The sequence below is a fragment of the Dama dama genome, chromosome 14 (genome assembly GCF_033118175.1).
Source record: "Dama dama isolate Ldn47 chromosome 14, ASM3311817v1, whole genome shotgun sequence".
NCBI classification, from domain to species: domain Eukaryota; kingdom Metazoa; phylum Chordata; class Mammalia; order Artiodactyla; family Cervidae; genus Dama; species Dama dama.
Window position 1 is genome coordinate 19,838,319 of NC_083694.1, and position 20,532 is coordinate 19,858,850.

The window sequence follows — 20,532 nt, forward strand, 5'->3', positions numbered from 1 at the left end:
AACTGTGGTTTCCTCAACAGTAGGATGAAGATAACACTACCTAGTTTATGGAGTTATCAGGCTCACAATGTATGTGAAAGTACATTGTAGGGCATAAAATCCTGGGAAAATGTTAGAGCTTGTGATTTACGCTGGTTGTCATCATTGAGAAAAGGATTTATCTCCATGGTGATACTTACTGAGCACTGATTATGTACCGGGAGGCATTGGGGAGGGAGAAGTTTCAGTCTCTGTACTCATGAGACTTACGAAGGCTTGTCCCTCCAACACAGAGGCAACGTTCCAAGGGCCCGACTTCCCTGTGTCAGTCCAAGGGGCAGCTCGTCACAAAGGACTAAAAAGGAGCTCTCCTATAGGTGAAATAGATGTGTGCAGACCGCTTCCTGACCCTCGGGGGTCTCCAGTCGAGTGCTATAGCCAAGCAGCAACATGACTTGCTTTCCTTGAGGAGAATTCTTGGGGTGTCTAAGAGTCCTTGAAAGGAATTGAGAAGTGTTACCAGGTTTCCACTGTCAAACCTCCTCTGGCAGCAGCTGCCCTCAGGACAGTGTCACATGCTCTGTCGTGCATTGTGTACTTTCTTTATTAGTGATCTTCCTGTCCGTGTACACACAAAAGCTCAATTAATTTATTCCAGTGATATTATGAAACTGGCTATTTTCTCAGTTTTCTGACATGCATAAATCTTTCTGACATGTTGTCTATGCTTTAAGAATAGTCGAATGAAACCAGTGTAATATGACAAGAAATGGAATTTGGTCAGGGACGTAATAGACACACCCGAACCTGGTAAAACTTATTCCCTTGATTTTAGGGCATCCTTGAGTACATGCAGGTAAACCCCATGCTGGTGTTGTAGAAAGGTTCTGTCTCTCTCCCTGCGTTTGCTGATTATTTTATTCTGGTTATGCATGTGTGTATACATCACTATGGTGCCCTGGGAGTTCTATTTGCTTCCACTCTAACACATTTAAGAAAGTGAAGTCACTCAGTCGTGTCTGACTCTTTGCGACCCCATAAACACCAGGCTTCTCCGTCCATGGGATTTTCTAGGCAAGAGTACTAGAGTGGGTTGCCATTTCCTTCTCTAGGGAATCTTCCTGACCCAGGGATCAAACCCAGGTCTCCCACATTGTAGACAGACACTTTACCGTCTGAGCCACTAGGGAAGTCCAACACATTTAAGAAGTACTGGCTTATTCAAAGGGGCTTCCCTGGTGGCTCAGGTGGTAAAGAGTCTGCCTGCAATGCCAGAGACCCAGGTTCAATCCCTGGGTCAGGAAAATCCCCTGGGGAAGGGAATGGCAACCCACTCCAGTATTCTTACCTGGAGAATTCCATGGAGCCTGGCGGGCCGCTGTCCATGGAGTCACAAATAGTTGGACACGACTGAGTGACTTTCAAAAAGCTTTTGAAGCTTTTTCAACAAGCTCTTCTTTAGAAGATGCTTAGTAAATGCTTTTTTAAGAAGTGCAGGCCAGCCCTTGGCTTAGAACTAAATAAAGGTGTTGGTCTGTGCCATCTACACATCCACCTCTGAGAAAAGAGAGTGGGGAAAGCTTCAGAAAGTGCCTGAGTTTTGACCCCTACCACCAAGACTTTGTCTTTCCTTTTTATAATTTTTTTTTAACATTATTTATTTGTTTCTGGCTGCACTGGGTCTTTGTTGCTATGTGTGGACTTTCTCTAGGTGCAGAGAGCAGGGGCTACTCTCTAGTTGTGTGCAAGAGCTTCTTGTTGTGGAGCATGGGCTCTAGGGTTAACCAGCTTCAGTAGTTGTGATACTCCGGCTTAATTGCCCTGTGGCATGTGGAATCTTCCTGGATCAGGGGTCAAACCCGAGTGCCTGCATTGGCAGGTAGATTCTTAGCCACTGGACCATCAAGAAGTCCACCACTAAGGCTTCCGAAGGCTTAGAAAGATAATAGAGCTGTAAGACAGAGCCAAAGCTTCCCCAAAGAGAAGAAACGTTTTTTCTTTTTTTCCTCAAGAATTCTCCTTCCATTCTCAAAATGACAGTGCCTTTTTCCTCTGCTGGGGTGTAAAGTAACTTGGGACCGATTGGATTCACTCTGTGGAGGTCCTGCCTTCTACTATTTAATCAGTTTTCTTTCCCAGAGTCCCTATGAGCAGATGAAAATGTGTACATGTTATACCTCTATACACCAACATCATGAGATTGAAGCTAGATGGTAGGGCTTGCCGTCAGATAATTAAATAAAAATAAAACACTCAAACATTTCAAGGTACTTATCTGTGGTCTAGCTCTGCCTTGGAGATTCTCACTTTAAAAGCTGTGCTTTCTCCTTTTGCAAATGGTGGCTCGAACTTGAACAGAAAGCTGCTTAGCGCCCAAATGCATAAGAATTCTTAAAACAAGCATAACACCTGCGGCTCCATTCCAGAACTCGGTCATGCCACAGTTCATCTGGATTCCTATAATTCCTGTATGTTCCCATATCTTAATTGCCCATAGCTGTGTTGCCAGTACAAACAGGATGGGGGAAGAGTCCACGCCCTTAGTGAATACATCTACCAACCCTAAGAAAGCTCCATCTTTTGAAACTCTGGTATTCTTTGTAAGGTACTGAATGACCATCTACTGAAATGCTAATAAAGATATCTGATAACTAAAAATTCCTTTCAAGCAATTCTTACTGCCTACCATCCTTCTAGTCAAGACTCAAGACTGGCATTTAGCAGAATAGTTCTGATTTTGACTCTGACCTCTGCAAAATGAATACACAGGTTCACCAAATCAGATTTCACATCCATCTGAGCATATTTGAAATGAGTAGTCAAATCAAATAAATGCATATTGAATAGGGGCACACTGTAAAATTTGCACACAAAAAGGCCTCAGGGTATGAAACATAAGATAATGACATCTGTAAAATATAGGTTGTGTGGAAAAAACGGAAAACTTCTAATTTATTATGCACCCAAAACACATAGAAAAAATTATGAGTAGAAAGGTTAAAAGAGAGAGAGAATGAGAGTAATTCACTGTTGGGATGCATTCATAAAAGTATAAGTTCTACCATAAGGAAGGTGATAATTCTACTCTATTCTGACTTGAGAATTATGTTCAAATTTAAGGGTTCAGTTTTAAAATTGGAGCAGAGAGGAGACCATCCGTGGAGGTAAAAGGCTGTCATAATAAAAAGAAATAGGAATGTTTGCTTAGAAAAGAATGGGGGCAAGGAGACATGAAATCTGGCCTCACAATTTCTGAGTAGGGTCATGTGGAAAAGGGCGTGAATCATCTTGGGTGGCAGCCCCAGCCCCAGGAGACGGACCTTGGAGGTGAGCAGATCTCCGTCCAACATGGGGAAGAACTCTGTACAGCTGGAGCCGTCAGAGACTGCAGCAGGTCATCTGCCTGAGTTTTGAGGTCTCTGTCCCTGAAGGAGTTCTAGAAGATACTCTTGTCTTGAGACAAGAGAACACTGCAGCAAGAGGGAATCAGATCCCAGGAACATGGAGAGAGCACATAATAGGTGCCAGGCAAGCCCTGTATGTGTTCTCATTTCTAAGTGCAATGAAGTTTCAGGGAGAATCAAGGTTAGCTGTATTTACTTTCCTTTTCAAACGAGATAATCCAGACCATCTCTTCCTCTTCACATGTCCTCACTCCCCAGTCATGAATTTAATACATCAGCAATAATAGCCTGTCCCACTTGGTGAAGTTGGTAAATAGCTTGCAATCCTAGCAGGGTGTGCCCGTTGCTTATTAGCTTAGCTCCAGGGCAGAGCAGCAAACCAGCACAGTGACTCCAAGTAATTAGGTGATTGCCTGACAGAGAAGTCAGGCCACAAGCAAGAGGCTTACAGACAGCACAGAGACACGAGCTCCCAGTACAAGACACGCAATGGCCATTATATGCATCACCGCTATAATTTTAGGAAGATTAGAGAAAGATTTGCAAGCTAATTAGAGCCACTACACCCATTAAGCATGTCAAACAGTCCACACCAATCATCACAGAGCTCCAGGGAAAGTGCAGAGTTTCTGGAAAGGGGAATGTCTGTTTGTTCTGGGTTAGGAAAGCTCTCTACAGGGATGAGCCAGAATGTCCAACAGGGTACATTTTCATCTTTATTTTGCCAATGCTTTGTGTAATTCTGGCAAAAGATTTTACTCGTTTCTCAATCTGCAGAAGAAGATTAAAAATAAAAGGTGCCTCTCATCCATGAAGAGATTAAGGGTGAGATCCTACATTTCCAAGTTTACTTTGTTAGTGGAATCAATGCTTATTTTTTTTACAAAAATTTTAAAAAATATTTGTTTCTTTGGCTGTGCCAGGTCTTAGTTGTGGCACGTGTGACCTTTGATTTTCTTTGAGGCATGCAGGATCTTTAGTTGCAGCACGTGGGATCTAGTTCCCTGACCAGGGATTGGACCTGGGTCCCCTACGTTTGGGAGTGCAGAGGGTCCTAGCCATTGGCTGCCATTTGCCTTCTTTTTGTTGACTGTGTTGTGGCCATTGCTGAGATCTAGAATGGCTGTGTGGTTAACTATGTCTTGAGGTCACTGGCCATTCGGTTCAGTTCAGTTGCTCAGTCATGTCCGACTCTTTGCGACCCCATGGACTGCAGGCATGCCAGGCTTCCCTGTCCATCAGGGAACCTGTCCAACTCCCAAACCTTGCTGCTGGAACTCATGTCCATTGAGTCATGACTGCTTTGCCCCCATTTTTTACAAGAAAAAAAAAAAGCATAGATTGAAGAGAAATAAGATAAGAGAGAAAAAGTGGAGCAATGGAAGGAGAGAAGACAAGGAGGGAGAAAGAAAAAAAAAAGTTTTATGTATTTAAAAATGAGACAATGGCAGAGAAGAGTGACTTTGATCACTTGGTCCAGCCAGGAGGAGAGCCTCCCACCGTGACATCATTCGTAAGGCGTGTGTCCCATGTGTGGCCCACCTGCCTGTACAAGTGGATCCAGGCGCCCCCTCCATACACAATTCTGAGCACGATGAGAAAAGTAGAGAAATCAAAATGGAACAGGTGTCTCCACGTAAGTGGAGTTTTATGACGGTGATGGAAACTTTGGAGTTGAAGCTAGGAACCCTGTGTCTGTCATAGTTCAATAAAACCAACCACCCTGGGCTGGCATCACTGTGATTTTTACTTTCTTTCTTTTTTTGGCCCCGTGTAAGAAGGGGCCCAAACAGTTCTGCTGACAGCATGCACAGTCTCAACTAGTAGCTAGATGAGGGCCAAGTCACATACGCTGATGCTGACACAATTAGACTCCGGACTGCCAGCAGCATGACAGGTCTGACACCATCTGCCTCTCCGAGACACCCAGTTTCCATCAAAAGTGCTCCAGGGCTGGGTTACACTTAATAGGAGGGATGGCCGGGGAGAAAATCAGCAACCGCTAGTGATGCGCTGTTTATTCCTCAGTCATTTTGTATTAAATTGCTGTGACTTGAGTGTCAGCAGTGCTTGGGCTGTGGGAGTGAAATCAAATCTATCCCCGTGTGCCAAGACAAATTGGAGAAAACCCCCGAACACAATCGTCTTGGTTTCTTGCTGGCTGTGTCTGTGTGCACAACAAACAGCAGCTCATTCTTGCCCTCCGGCCCTGCGGTGGGTTGCTTGTCTTGCTGCACCCCAGAGGATGTCTAATGAACCCCAAACTACTTCCCTCAAAGCTGGGGACATCAGGAATGAGGAGTCCTCATTAAGCGCTGTTGAAAGTCCACGTGGATCATTGCAGAGCTTCAGGGAACATATAGTCATTTCTGGAAAGAGGGATGAGAAGTTTGTTCTGTTTATTTGAGGAGCCTGGGGATGAGTACCAGTGAATGCTTCCCAGGCTCGAGGCATCATGAATATCTTTATGGGGGTTCAAGAGATCGTGAGCCATCCTGACCTTAGCACTGTGTCTCTTATGGGGGAGCTTTTGCACTGAGCAACCACAGATCACCGTATCAGAGCCATTCTTTTCAGGATCATCCGTGAAAATACTAGGCTTTGCATTCAAGTTTCTGGAGCTTTTAATGGGTTAAACAGTTGTACAGGAGTTGCTTCCTTGTGCCCGTTTTTTGCACAAGTGTTGAAAACACTTGTGTTGGTATTTCTGCCTGGGGTTGGATTCATGTCTTTGACTCATGGGACTCCTTTGTGCAGAAGGCAGGATATTGTGGTGAAAAGCCAGAGCTTTTTATTGACAGGCCAGTCTTACCTTGACCTTAGCCAGAAGTTATTTCACTCTCCTTGCTCTTGATTTCTTTATCTGTGAAATGGGGATAGAAAGACCTCCTTAGCAGAAATGAAACTTGTAAAGGAGGTGTTTCCTTAGCATTCCTTAGCAGAAATGAAACAAATTCTCCAATTTATCTTAGAAAATGGGAGCGGATTGTGAAATAAAATTCTGAGGCTGAGTTGAGACTGTTCTTTTCAGGGTGGAGATGGGGGAATGGATGTATTTTATTCATCCCTAACTAGTTCATGAGATTGAAAGGAGGAGAAGCCTAGCCAAGTTCATTATAGTCTATAGTGAACTTATAAACTGTAGTCTAGGGCGTTCATGCATCTGTGCTCAGTCACTAAACTGTGTCTGACTCTTTACAACCCACAGACTGTAGCCTGCCGGGCTCCTCTGTCCATGGAATCTCCCAGGCAAGAATACAAGAGCGGGTTGTCATTTCCACATCCAGGGGATCTTCCTGACCCAGGGATCAAACCTGAGTCTCTTATACCATCTTCTGCACTGGCAGATGAGTTCTTTACCATTAGCACCAACTGGGAAGCCCATGGTTTCTTTCAGTGGTCCTCAAACTTTAGGGTACATAAGAATTGCACAAGAGTTTGTTAAAATGCAGAGCATTGAGCATTACCCCATGCCCACTCATGAGAAACCTGCTATAGAATAGGATCTATACATCCACACTAAACAACAGGGCCCTGGGATGCTCTGTAAGCCTCTTACACCTTCTTCCCTACAGAGGAATTTAGCTTGTATTTAAAATTCAGTAATATACACACTTGATACCATATATTAAATAGATAATTAATAGGAACCTACTGTATTGCACAGGAAACTCTACTTAAATGATCTGGGGTGACCGAAAAGGGAAGGAAATCCAAAAAAGAGGAGATGCATGTATGTGTACACCTGGTTCACTTGGTGGTACAGCAGAAGCTAACACCGCGTTGTAAAGCAATTAAATTCCAATAAAGATTAATAAAACATAAAATGAAATTCAGGCAACTAGTGAGTGCTTCAGGGAGTAAGACAAACAGAAGCTCTGGGCCTCTAACAATCCTTCATCCCCATGCTGTTGTTCAGCTGCTAAATCGTATCTGTTTGACTCTTTGTGACCCCATGGATCGCAGCATGCCAGGCTCCTCTGTCCTCCACTGTCTCTTGGAGTTTGCTCAAATTCATGTCCACTGAGCCAGTGATGCCATCCAACTGTCTCATCCTGCTGCCTCTTCTCCTTTTGCCTTCAGTCTTTCCCAGCATCAGGGTCTTTCCCAGTGAGTTGGCTCTTCTCGTCAGGTGGCCAAATTATTGGAGCTTCAGCTTCAGTATCAGCCCTTCCAGTGAGTTTTCAGGGTTGATTTCCTTTACCTGGGGTAGAGTCCCCAGTCTAAGCCTTTTCTAACACTACAGTTTTAAAGCATCAATTCTTTGGCTTTCAGCCTTCTTTATGGTCCAGCTCTCACATCCATACATGACTACTAAAAAACCATAGCTTTGACTATAGGGACTTTTGTCAGTAAACTGATGTCTCTGTTTTTTAATATGCTGTCTAGGTTTGTCATAACTTTTCTTCCAAAGAGCAAGTGTCTTTTAATTTCATGGGCGGCACTAGTGGTAAAGAACCTGCCTGCCAATGCAGGAGACATAAAAGATGTGAGTTTGATCCCTGTGTCAGGAAGATCCCCTGGAGAAGGAAATGGCAATTCACTCCAGTATTCTTGCCTGGAAAATCCCATGGACAGAAGAGCCTGGCAGGCTATACAGTCCATGGGGTCACAAAGAGTCAGACATGACTGAAGCGACTGAGTATGATGCATATCTTTTACCTTTCACTTTCAACTACTGCCCTCTGACTTTTCCTAGAAATTCCCCAAGGACGTTGGGACCAGTGCCGGTGTCCCTTGGGAGTTCTGTGAGTGCCAGCTTCAAGAAAGCAGTTGTTAGAAATTAAGGCCTCTTTCTTCTTCTTGGCCTCTGCTAATCTGCTTGCTTTGTGAAGTAGCACTGGCCTCTCCAGTTAGCAGCCAACTGGTACCTTTTAGCACAGTGGTTCTTAAACTTTGATGGTGCATCAGGCTTCCTTGGATAATTTGCACTTATCCCAGGTTCCCAGGTGAGGCAGATGCTGTGGTCTAAACTTTACTAAATGCAACAAATACTCAGGGATACTTGACCCACAATTCCAATGTCTGTCACACACTTTTTCCCCACCAGTTTTATGGTGTAAGCAGCCTAATAGGGAATAGACATCAGATAGAGATGATTGAAGCATTGCCCCCCTAAAGGCTGAACTCTGGATGTCCTTGGGTATTTCTTTCAGGCTCCAAATCTCCTCTTTCAGCCAGAGCTCCTCACATATTGGTGATGTTGTAAGACCTTTCTTCGGTTTGTGTTTTTCACTAACTTCCTTGTTAAACAGTTCTAATCCGAGCATTGTCATGGGAGGTGGAGTTGTTTGATGCAGAGGGTGTTTGGTGGGAGGATAGAATTCTCTTGTCATCCTTTCTGATGGTCAGGATTGAGCGCAACAGGTAAATATTAAAGTTTGGTGGTGGGGAGTCTGTGAGTACAGTGGTAACTGTCCTTCCTCTCTGCAGCGGGCAGGAATCGAATACCCAGAGTCCTTGATAAACTGCCCCAGGACACTTTTCTCCTTCTCCTCTAATTCAGTTAGGTGGTGTGAGGGTTTTCTCTCTCTGTGGGACATTCAAGGAAGGCCCAAGGATCACTTAGCCCCTTTGTTGCTGGCTGGAAAAGGGGATAGGAAGGGACCTTTTCTGAGAGGAAATTTGTTCTAGACTCAGTTCTCGAATGTTCCATTTGCTCATTTGTGTGATCCTGACAACCTGAGTCAATACATATGAAGTAGGGGATTATTTACCTTGTTATATAGATGAAGAAACAGGCTCTGAAAAGTTAAATGCTGTCTCTGTTGCCACATAGATAAGCCTTTTTTGATTTGGGGTTAAAATTCATGTGGCCTTAAAGGAGCCCCTGCATGCAGATCCTATAATTATATGGGACTGTGGCAAGACTCGGTCCCTGCTCCCACTGAGTTGCGAGTGATTGTGCTGTTGCATTGCCAGCCTCGGGTGAAACAGCTGCCCCCGTGCCCTCTCTGAGATGCTTCGGGTATGGGTGACTGGCACCAGCTTTCTGGGTGGGCAGGGGGCCCAGCACCAATTCTGGGGAGGCCAGGAGCATGGAAGGGTGGCAGAGCACATGAGTGAGGCTCCATGCCCCCACTCCATCCCCGTTGTCCCAGTAGATGTCACATTTGAAGCCTAAATTTAAAGGTGAAATGATCAAGGGGTTGAAGATGGCAACCACAGAATATCAGATTCCAGTGTGAGCCTTTTCTGAGCTTGGGAACTGGTACAACTGCCATGACCACATGCCCATGAAGCCATCCCTGGGCCATGGGGAACCGAAGGACTAAGTGAAGATTGCTGACCATGAGGTGCTAACATGGGGTGGAGACAATTTACAATGAGTCGATAAGTTATTTGGAACAGATGACAAGTCGACCTAGAATGCTTATGAAAGTAGCTTGTGATCAGACGCTGTCACTGGGGCATTCTGTACACCAGTGGTCCCCAACCTTTTTGGCACCAGAGACTGGTTTTGTGGAAGACAATTCTTCCAAGGGCTGGAGAGTGGGGAGAGCAGGGATGGTTTGGAGTTTATTCAAACTCATGACATTTATTATGTACTTTATTTTTAAGGTACTAGACTTTAGAAATCAGTAGTTAGACTTCCTCCTTTTTTTTCCCCTCTGTCTACTCTCCTATGTGGGAATTAGCAGGGATTTGAGGTGAGGGGAACACTGCTCATTGGGTGACATTCTGGAATCTCCTAGGTGCAAGCCTTTTTGAGACAGGAAAGCATATGGGACAGTGGGAGGTGAGGGGGAAGGGAGAGGTAGGGTAGGGGAGCAGAACCAGTTTGGTGGTCTGAAATCCTCAGAGCTGGCGGAAGGTGCATCTGGGAACCAAAAAAAAAGAAGTGGGTCAGACATTGAAAGGAGAGTGCCAACTAGGATAAATGAGGGCAAGTTGGCAAAGGTCAAACCCAAGTCCTTGAATACCTCGCAATGGGGTAGAAGCTGAGTTGAAACATCAGAGGCCTTTAGAGAGAGCTCCCATTCCAAAGGGGGACACGAGTCCTTGCAGAAGGTGGAGAAAAAAATCTGCATCCCTCCCAGGCCAGGTGGTTGGATCAAGCCATTAAACACGAGCACGGGAAAGGAGCCTCAGCATCAGGCTGGTATAGAAGGGCCGTGTTCAGCTCTTTGCACCTTGCCTCTGAGAGCTTCTAAGAGGTAAGGGCAGGATCATGAGCTGGGTCTGAGCAATTTGCTGTGACTTTTATTATTTCCTCCAGTGCAGAAGTATTTGGGAAGTTGTTCAAGTACCTTAGCCAGGCTGGGGGCCGGTCACCCATAGCAGAGGACAGCTGGGGACAGCTGGGACTGACCCTTAGAAGTGGTGGTCAGTTCTTGAGTTACCAGTCTTTATCCAATGAGCTCCTGCTCTTGGGTGCTGGAGCAGGGGTTTGGGAAAGACGGCTGTGTCCTGCTGGCCTGGTCCCTTCGCGGCGTCATGAGTCCAAAGCCCAGGCACTGGCGGGGAGGGAAGGGATGTCTAACTGTCATTTCACCTCCTCCGTGAACAGCTTTGACTTATAAAATGAGCACCAGATATGTGGATTTATATTATCAGGCAGTCAAAACAGCCAACACGGATATCATGGCCAGAAGGGAGGAGGGCTGATTGCCAGCTTATAGGGAGCAGAAGAGAACAACGTACTTAACTAGCCAGTGACGCCCGTAAATATTTGCAAACACCCCTTCAAAGCTCGAACGCCTAGGACCGGATCATTGGATGATTTGCTTAGAAGAAGGAGAAACAAAATTGACCTCCTGGTCTGAAGCAGCCATAAAAAGCAAGTGTGTGTACGGGCAGATGACCAGAAAGGGAAAAAAATTGTTCAAAGTTTAATAAACACAAAAGAGAATAAAAATAAATCTCAAGAGCGCTTATTTACAAACTTGATGGAAGGATAAGATTGGGGTGGCCGGGTGTGAACGCTGCATGTCTGTGGAAGTAGTGTAGGCCCCCGGGGTGGGGGGGATGGTTTCCACTGAAAGGAAAGGGGAAACCGACAAGATTGTTTACTCTTTCTAATGACAGGAAACCCACTGAAGCAGGCTTGCCCTTTCAGGATGCTCTTTCCAAGCATATTTGAAGCTTCTGCTCTCTAATGGGGAGGCTATGAGAAGATAAATGCAGAAACTAGGCCTGTGGAAGGTTCTGGCCAACCTGGAGAGTGTGCGAAGCCCTCCTCCCAGGCCTCTCTGCCTGGATTCCCAGCCTATTTTCAGCTGAGCTGTCAGGATGGGACCAGCCTGTTCTGGGCCGGTCCCATCCTGGGCTGGTCATGTTCCGGCAGAAAGGTTGATTTCTTCTTTTTTTTTTTACACAGGTGGTTGGATTTTTAATGGTACTATCTCCTGCATTTTACATTTCAATCTTAAAACAACCAAAAATGTCAGTAGGCATTGCTTTTTTGCCAAAGGCAGATGCTATAGCAATGTAAATCCAAACTATAACAAATTTGGATTTGGGGGCTGTGGCCAAGATCACTGCAGATTCTAGGAAGGATCCCTCACTGGTAACTGAATGACATTTCGGTTCATCTCAGTATCTCATTCACAAATGATCTTACACGGGGCGTGGACAAGTAATGTGGGTGCAGCTACCTTTTCAAACTGCTGTGCTGGCGGCTCCCATGACCTTTCTGCCTGGGTGAATGTTTGCCCTCCTGAAACTGTCCAGCAAATGTTTCACATTAACGATGCAGTGTGTCAGCCCTGTGTCTGCGCAAGTGGGTTCTTTTCTCTGAAACCTGGATGCTTTAGATTTGAGGAGGTTTGTTTGTTTGATTGTTTCTGAGACTTTGGATCTGCAAAGTTTCAGTTCACACAGTCGTTTGTGAAGCAGTCATCAAGCAGAGCATGGTTTGAAATGCATCACTTCCCCATGAAATGCTTTCTGAGTGTCACGGGACATGGGGAAAGGATGGGGAAAAGCCTCTGTGAGGGGAAAAAGTGCAGAGCTCTTAAGATGATGAAATGCTGGTGTGTTCCTAGCATTTGATTTTTCAGTGTGATCATCCCAGAGCAAGGATTTCCCAGGAAATCATGAAAGGTATTTATTTCTATTTTAAGATCAGCGAGATGGTACATTTATTTAATAAGAAGCTAGTCTTGCCAATAACCAGATGCTTAAGTCTTTCAAAACTCCTGTTGATGACCAAGTAAGCAAACAGTGGATATTGGGTGAACTTCATATGTGCAGACTCCTGTTCTAGTAGGTGCGGAAAAATATATGGAAAATACTATCAGTCCTCAGGATTCTTAAAATTTCACTGGGGAAAACAAAATAAACAAGCATAATAGCAAAATAATAAAAACATTTGTAAGTGGACTGTAGCCCTCCAGACTCCTCTATCCATAGAATTCTTCTCCAGTCAAGAATACTGGAGTGGGTAGCCATTTCCTTCAGGGGATCTTCCCAATCCAGGGGTTGAACCTGGGTCTCCCCCATTGCAGGCAGATTCTTTACCATCTGAGCCACCAGGGAAGCCCCTCCTTCCACTCCCCGCCCCCCCCCCCCCCCAAGAAAAGAAAACATTTGTAAGGGGCCATAAAAACTGAGAATGATTATGTTGTAATGATGTGACATAATTGAGGAGGGGGTAGAACATCATCGAACCACCAGAGTTGGTTGATACATTCCAGAATAATGAAAGTAAGTTTGCAGGAGATTTTCAAAGAGTATTGTAGGAATATACCTATTCTACCTATACTGTAGAAACATACCTGTAACAGCTAGCCTGCCCAGTGTAGGTACTGAATAAATGGGTGTTGTATAGGAAGTATGGGGATAGAATTCAAACTTGCTTTGTTTTTGTTTTAACCTCAAGTTATATATCCAAAGGCAAAGACAGGTTATCTCAAAATAACAGCAACATTCTAGCAGCCCATGAACTTGAAATTGTCGTGGGCTGCCTGCAAATCTGTGTTTTTCATGGCTCAGAGCAGAAGGCCTTGGGGTTGATTCTTTCTCTTCATTCACTAGGATTCCCTCCCACCCATGAACATTTATGCCGAATAAAGAATTTTAAGACTGGACCTGGTATCACCACTATGTGTGTATTTTCATTCAACTGTCCTCACCCTAGCTTCACTAGAGGGTGTATTTGGTCCTGTGTGTGTCAAAGACCAAATTATAGAAGCCAAAAAAGATGCAGTCCATGAACCTGGAGAGAGTGGAGTGTTTGGGTGCCAAAATTTCAAGGGAAAAAATACATGGGCAAACTGCTTGCCATTAGGAGCTATTTTCTTGGCACATTTGATTAAAGTGTATGCAAGCCTGACAGCTTTCTCCAGGCATCAACTGTCATGAACTTGTTCCAGTTCATAACCATTTAGGATTTTCCACCACTCCGTCAACTTTCAAAGGAAAGGGTTAACTTCATGCCCTCAAATGGAATTGGAAGTGGTTTGTTAATCCCTTTTAATCGGCTACTCCTGTAACCAAATGCACATGTTTATTTTTTTTCCTAGTTCAATTGTTAATGATATTAAATTGGCCATTGGAAACGAAATCATTCTATAGATATTTCCTGTATGGTTCCTTAAGGCTGTCTAATGCTGCAGGGTCTTTTGTGAGAGAACAATGGATTTTTATCATTTTCAATGATTGCTCTAACTTTTTACAGATGCCATCCCACCCACTTTCTACAGACCGTATTTTAGAATTGTCCGATTTGACGTCTCTGCGATGGAGAAGAATGCTTCCAATTTGGTGAAGGCCGAGTTCAGAGTCTTTCGTTTACAGAACCCAAAAGCCAGAGTGCCTGAACAACGGATCGAGCTGTATCAGGTAATTTTGTTTGGGTTGTTTGAATGGACAATGAATTTTAAATCTTAGGGTAAAGGACTTAACTACAGACTGAGATTTTTCTGAACTGATATGACATTTTATATACTCACAATCATGGGACAGGCCCTCATTTGTTATTCCTCTCACAGTGACAGCTCATTCCTGAGTTGCTCAGGAAGGCAGAACCTTTAATGTGAAGGGGGGAAGCTCTGAGCGTAAATGGCTGGAATGACCATCCTCTGGAAGGCTCCAGTCCTGAAATTCACCCCCTACTCTGGAAAGTCATATGGTGCAAGACCAATCCCTCCCCAAGGAGAGAAGTCAGCACCTTTCTTTTCTCATCTGATGGCCATCTCTTTCTCCTTTTCTTCCCTTCCTGTTGTCCCCTCTCCATCCTTTTTACTCTCTTTTCTTCTTGTCTTTGCTACCTCCTGTCTCTTCACTAACCTCATCCAGCCTCCTCTTCCTCTCTGATTCTACTCAGGCTTTCCAGTCCATCCCCCACCAAATGCACATCTTCTGTTCACCTCTGCCCTGCATTATTTCAGGCAGCCCTGGCATCTCATCTCCCCAAGTACAGCTGCTGGGCAGCCGTGTCGAAAGATGATGGTGATGATGGTGATGAATGATGATGGTGATGATAATGGTGATGATGATGATGGTGATGATGGTGGTGATGATGGTGATGATGATGGTGATGATGGTGATGGTGATGGATGGTGATGGTGATGATAATGGTGGTGGTAATGATGGTGATGAATGATGATGGTGATGATGATGGTGATGAAAGATGATGGTGATGATGGTGATGGTGATGAATGATGGTGATGAAGATGATGGTGATGATGGTGATGATGATGGTGATGAATGATGATGGTGATGGTGATGATGGTGATGAATGATGGTGATGATAATGGTGATGGTGATGATGGTGATGATGATGGTGATGATGCCAAGTTACTGAGAGGTGAGAGATGTTCTTAATAGCTTATTACTCATGTGGCATCAGCATGACCCAAGATCTTTAGGGGATTCTGATGCCCATGAAAGCATTGCTAAAAGCCCTGAGTCTAGTAGGGGAGACAGACATGGTCATAATGAATATGTCATAGTGTCATATAAACACGGTATGTAGGGGGCAGAGTTGGAAAGATTTCACTATGAACTTGATGTTTGGGTGGGGCCTCAAGAAGCGTCTGTTAAAGCAGGATGAGGGATGATCATTCTTGACAGAAGGAGTCACCTGTGCAAAAACAGGGTCTCCCTTGAAGGGGCCTGTAGAAGATACTACAGAGATGGTGCTCAGTGCTAGGGGATGAGGAAAGACTCAGGGAGAGGGTTGCCCTCCAGGGAAGGTATGTAAAGGGAGACAAAACAAGGTCAAAGACAGACCCAAGAAACCCAATGTTATGGAGGAAACATGTGAGACAATAAGACTGAGAAGTGGGCATATCTGAGGGAATGAGAGGAATTGACATCTGTAGGTGGAAACCTCTAATTGTCCTGGATTGTAAATGTTTGGAAATTTGGTGAAGACTTTTCTTTGCATTTATTAGGAAATTGGAAAAATTATCATACAAATAAATGTTGGTTATGAAATCTCGAGAATGAAGTTAAAGCTGTTAAGAGTTTTCAAATACTAGTTACATATGTGTTCATGAACAGTGATTCTTGCTTGCTATAATGGATCCTCAGGTAACTTCCTTGGAGACCTTCGAATTTTAAGGCACGTTCTAAAAGCATCAGACAGAGTCACCTTTCTGTGTACCAGACCCTCTGCTAAGCCCTTTTTTAATATTATCTCTGTTCTCACAGCTCTGCTATGAAGTTTGCATGATGAGGCATCTTCCCCCCCCCCCATTTATTGACATATAATAGCCACATAACATTGTATTAGTTCAAGGTGTACAATATAAGGATTTAATATGTGTATATATTGCAAAATGATCACTACAATAAGTTCAGCTAACACCCATTGCTTCACATACTCACACGTCTGTTTTTCTTTGTGGTGAGAACTGCTAAGATTTACTCTAGTAGCAACTTTCAAATATTCCATATAGTATTGCTAACTATGGTCCCTGTGTTGTACATTACATCCCTAGAACTTACTCATCTTACAGCTGTAGGAAGCTTGTGCCTTTGGACCACCTTCACCCAGTTAAAATATTCTTTCTACTCCTGTATTCTTTCTTCTTTTTACAGAAGAAGTTGCTGAGTCACAGAGAAATTAAGTCACTTGGCCAGAGTCACTGAGCTAGGAGGGGGCAGGGCTGGGATACAAGTCCAACTCTGACTCCCAAGTGTTCACTCCTCACCACATGTGCTGTTTGTAGCAAATCCTTTCCTACCTCTTTGCCTCAAAATCAGCCAGAATAGAAGAAAAATAAGAGAAACTAGGCCGGCCAGAGGGTGGAGTGATATTTGGAGGGAAAGCAAAGACTGAGTTCTCTGAAAAAGCAGCTTGATCAAAGTTAGTCAGAGATATTATAAGATGATTTGAAAATTAAAAACATGATTCCCTGTCCTCCTTTTTCTTCTTTTTTCAATTAAGCCACTCTTACATGCCTCCCTATACAGATGGATTGTGCTCTCTGGCCCTGTTTTAATTATGTGACATGTGACTTCAGTTAATTGAATGCAAGGTTTGTTAAGTTTTGTTGCCTGTAATGTAAGCTGCTAAATCACTATTATTCTTTGGCTCCTGACTTTTTGCCCTGAGGTGTGACCTCTGATAGCGGAATACTGATGGTTTATCTTCCTCCCAGAGGCCGTCTCATCTCCAGGAGGGGATCTGTACTTGGAGGCTGGAATTTAGAGGACCTTAATGAGTCCTCAAGGGATGTGTACGTTCCCAGAGATTACTGCAGCACTGGCCGCCCCATGACATGAGCAGCAAGCTCTGCTCCAATTAAAGTCCCCAAATTGGAAAAGATGGGGCTTCCCTGGTGGCTCAGCAGTAAAGAATCTGCCTGCCAAGCAGGAGACACGGGTTCGATCCCTGAGTTGGGAAGATCCCCTGGAGAAGGAAATAGCAACCCACTCCAGTATTCTTGCCTGGACAGAGGAGCCTGGTAGGCTATAGTCCATGAGGTCTCAAAGAGACAACTTAGAGACTGAACAACAACAATTGGAAAAGATACAGCTCAAGATGGAAGCCCATTGAATGGAGACTGTGACCTTGGGTTTGTTCAATGTCACTGAACACAGGAATCTGGGAAGGAGGTAGTTTTAAGGAAAATAAGGAAGACTAACATCTCCTTATCTATCTGGAGCTCAGCTATGCTGCAGTCTAACCTCCTGAAACACAGCCAAGGTCCAGAAGTAAGTCAGAGAGATCCCTGAACACCTCACAGAAGACACAGCACACATGGAACTGAATCACTGGAAAGGCAGCCTTTGGTCCTCTCTGGGACCAAGAAATTTGAAGCACTGGATAGGAAGGAGTGCTGGAGGAAGACACTCTGATAGGAGGAGGTGAACCTTTAGACTTGCAGTGTTTGCCAGTGCACCCCAGTGATGCCAGTCCAGAAGATCAAGTCACAGAATGCAATGTCTCTTACGGACAATTTTCCTAAATCTTACCCTGTTTGTAGTTAACGCAATCTTTGTCTCTGTGGCACCCTACCTGTCTTCTGATACCTGCTGTGGCCTCATTGGAAATCCAATTTTGGCTTGTTTTTCTCCAACTTTCCACTTGCCTTCAGTGTATTTGGAAGTCTTTGCAGCCTTCAGTGGTAAAACTCCCTGGTATAAAACTCCCTTCTGTTAGGGGGCAGAAATGGATGCTTATGATAACAGCCTTGAGTTACGTAGGTGAGGCTAAATTATATTTGGGTAATGACTTGAATGCATGCCATAAAATGCTAGAGAGTTTTATATCCAAAATTGCTTAAAGGTTATTTTGAAAAATAAAAGACTTAAATGGACAGATCTTTAGCTATTTGGAGAGCTCAACTATTCAGAAGGACAAAACCTCTGAAATTTCTAAATGCCCTTTGATTACTGTATTACTTAACACATAGCTGACAGTCTACTTCCTAGAGGAAGATAGGATCACTAGAAGAGGTTTTCAGGGTGTTTAGATGGTTATATGGATGATTTATCAGGATTATTCAGGACACTGATTTTATGCAGGGGAAGAGTATGTGGGTATGTGCTCATGCGTGCTGCCATGTGGGTGTAGGAGGTACGCCCCTTCCTATAAAAGCCCTGGGGGAGCTTCTACAAGGCCTGCCCATGGCCTCTTTCCTGGAGATTCTGATTGTCCCTGGAGAGGAAAAGATTTCCCTGTGGGCAGATGTGGTTTCTAAGAGCTCTCCTTGTGATTCAGATGCGGTCATTCGCCATGGGCATCACAGATTTGAAACATATCCCAAGGTTGGGGGTCATTCTGTCCCATACTTATAGATGGTTACTCTTTCTAGAGTCAGAATCCCAGGCAGGAAAGACCTAAGATAGCATTTCTGGGAGCATGCTCAGAGTCAGTTTCATCTGGGGTTCTGCGTCTGTTGATTTCTCCCTGCCCGGGAGAGTCAAGACACCCGAGCTTCTGTGGAAATCATGTTTAGTTTGGCAAGGCGGCTCTCTCCTTCCCCTCTCTACAGAATAGTCTGTCAGAGCCGTGATGAATGGTGGTAACATAAAACCTTCCTGTCCTCCTCCTATCCCTGACTTCTCTTATGTTCACGGACTCCAAAGAGCATATACTGGTGTGATCATGATATGACTTCTGATGGACAGCAATATCACACGGAATAGGAAAGGGATAAAGCCTTCTGATATGAAGGGAAGGAGGAGGGGGAAAAAGAGGAAAACTGAATTTTTTTTCCAAATAGCAGTGACCCTTACTGTATTTTTAGAGATCTATGCCAAAGGCAGCCTTTATTGAAATGTGCTCCGATAAAGCTCCCGTGCTCTGGGAAATGTTTTTGAACCTACTAATATTTAGTAGAGCTCTTAGCCTTTTTGGAAAATTGAATACATCTTTATTTGATTAAGTCACGCTTGTATTTATGATTAAAATCATGCCCAGAGTTATGAGAAGGGGAAAAAATAAGAAAGAGGAATCTTCTTCAATTTGGATATTGCCAGCATGAGCAAGTGAATCTGCCACCTTGGAGGAAGCTAAGTCCTCAAATTTACAAGAGAAGAAATGAGTCACCAAGAAATTAATAAGTTATTTAAGGGTGTCTCTGACCTTGTGGCCACATGGGACCACCAAGGAATACTTGTGTTTAGGGATGCTGACCTCCAAAGACCTTGGACCTTCCAGCTATTTATAGCTTCCTCTCACCAACTTATACCCTTTTCACACTTACTGCCCCCCCCCCCTTTTTTTAAATTGAAGTCAAGTTGATTTACAATGTTGTGTTAGTTTCAGGTGCATAGCAAAGTGATTCAGTTATATATATAATATATACATATATATATGTATATATATTCTTTGTCAAGTTCTCTTCCCTTATAGATTATTACAAAATATTGAGTATACATCCCTGTGGTGTACAGTAGATCCTCAAACTCTTTTTTTTTTTTTTTTTTTGATCCTCAAGCTTCTAATTTATGCCTACCCACCTCCGTTTTCCCTTTGGTGATGATGTTTGTTTTTTGTGTCTGTGGCTCTGTTTACTGCATTTCAAACTTTTTCACCTCTAGGATAATAAGATTTGTACCTTTATCACTTTTTTGAACAGTCACTGTTTAACCGACTACCCCACATTTTATGGCCTCAAATACCAATTTTGTATCGATTTTTAGGAGTCAGAAACTTGGGCAGGACTTGACTGGGCTGTTCTCCTGCTCCATGTGGCTTTGACCTGGGTCACTTGATGGTGCTCAGGTTGCAGCTGGGCTGAAATGGGTGATCTATGATGAATTTGCTTCTAAGCTTGGAGCTGGGATGGGATGACTGAGCCCTCCTCCTCCCTAAGTAGTTTCAGGATGTACCCATGTGGTCTTCCCAGAAGAGGAGTCAGGCTTTTTTACCTGAGGCTCAGGGGCCCAAGGGTCCAAGGCAGAAGCTGCCAGTCCACTTAAAGACAAGGTCCAAACCTAGCAGAGCTTCCCTTTCACCTTATTCTATTGATCAAATGTGCTGCAACCCAGGCGAAATTCAAAGGGAAAGTAAATAGACCCCATCTCTTGGTAGAAAGAGTGTCAAAGAAGTTGCACCCATCTTTAGTCTGCCACACCAACACACTGAACAGGGTCATAGACAGAAAACTCTGAGTGAGCACCTCCTAGCATTGGTACCAGAATTACTGCCAGTCATCTTGCAATATGGAAGAAAAGCTATGACAAACCTAGACAGCATATTAAGCAACAGAGACATCACTTTGCTGACAAAGGTCCAGATAGTCAA

General features: G+C 44.0%; 1 protein-coding gene across 3 annotated transcripts in view; it reads left to right on the forward strand.

Annotated features, from left to right (window-relative positions):
- TGFB2 (transforming growth factor beta 2) overlaps positions 1 to 20,532 on the forward strand; it is a 91,866-nt gene that overhangs the window by 42,147 nt on the left and 29,187 nt on the right. For all 3 annotated transcript variants that reach the window (XM_061160051.1, XM_061160049.1, XM_061160050.1), the window contains one exon: positions 14,005 to 14,168. In XM_061160051.1, coding sequence (XP_061016034.1) covers positions 14,005 to 14,168 — 164 coding nt within the window. The remainder of the gene's footprint in view (positions 1 to 14,004; positions 14,169 to 20,532) is intronic.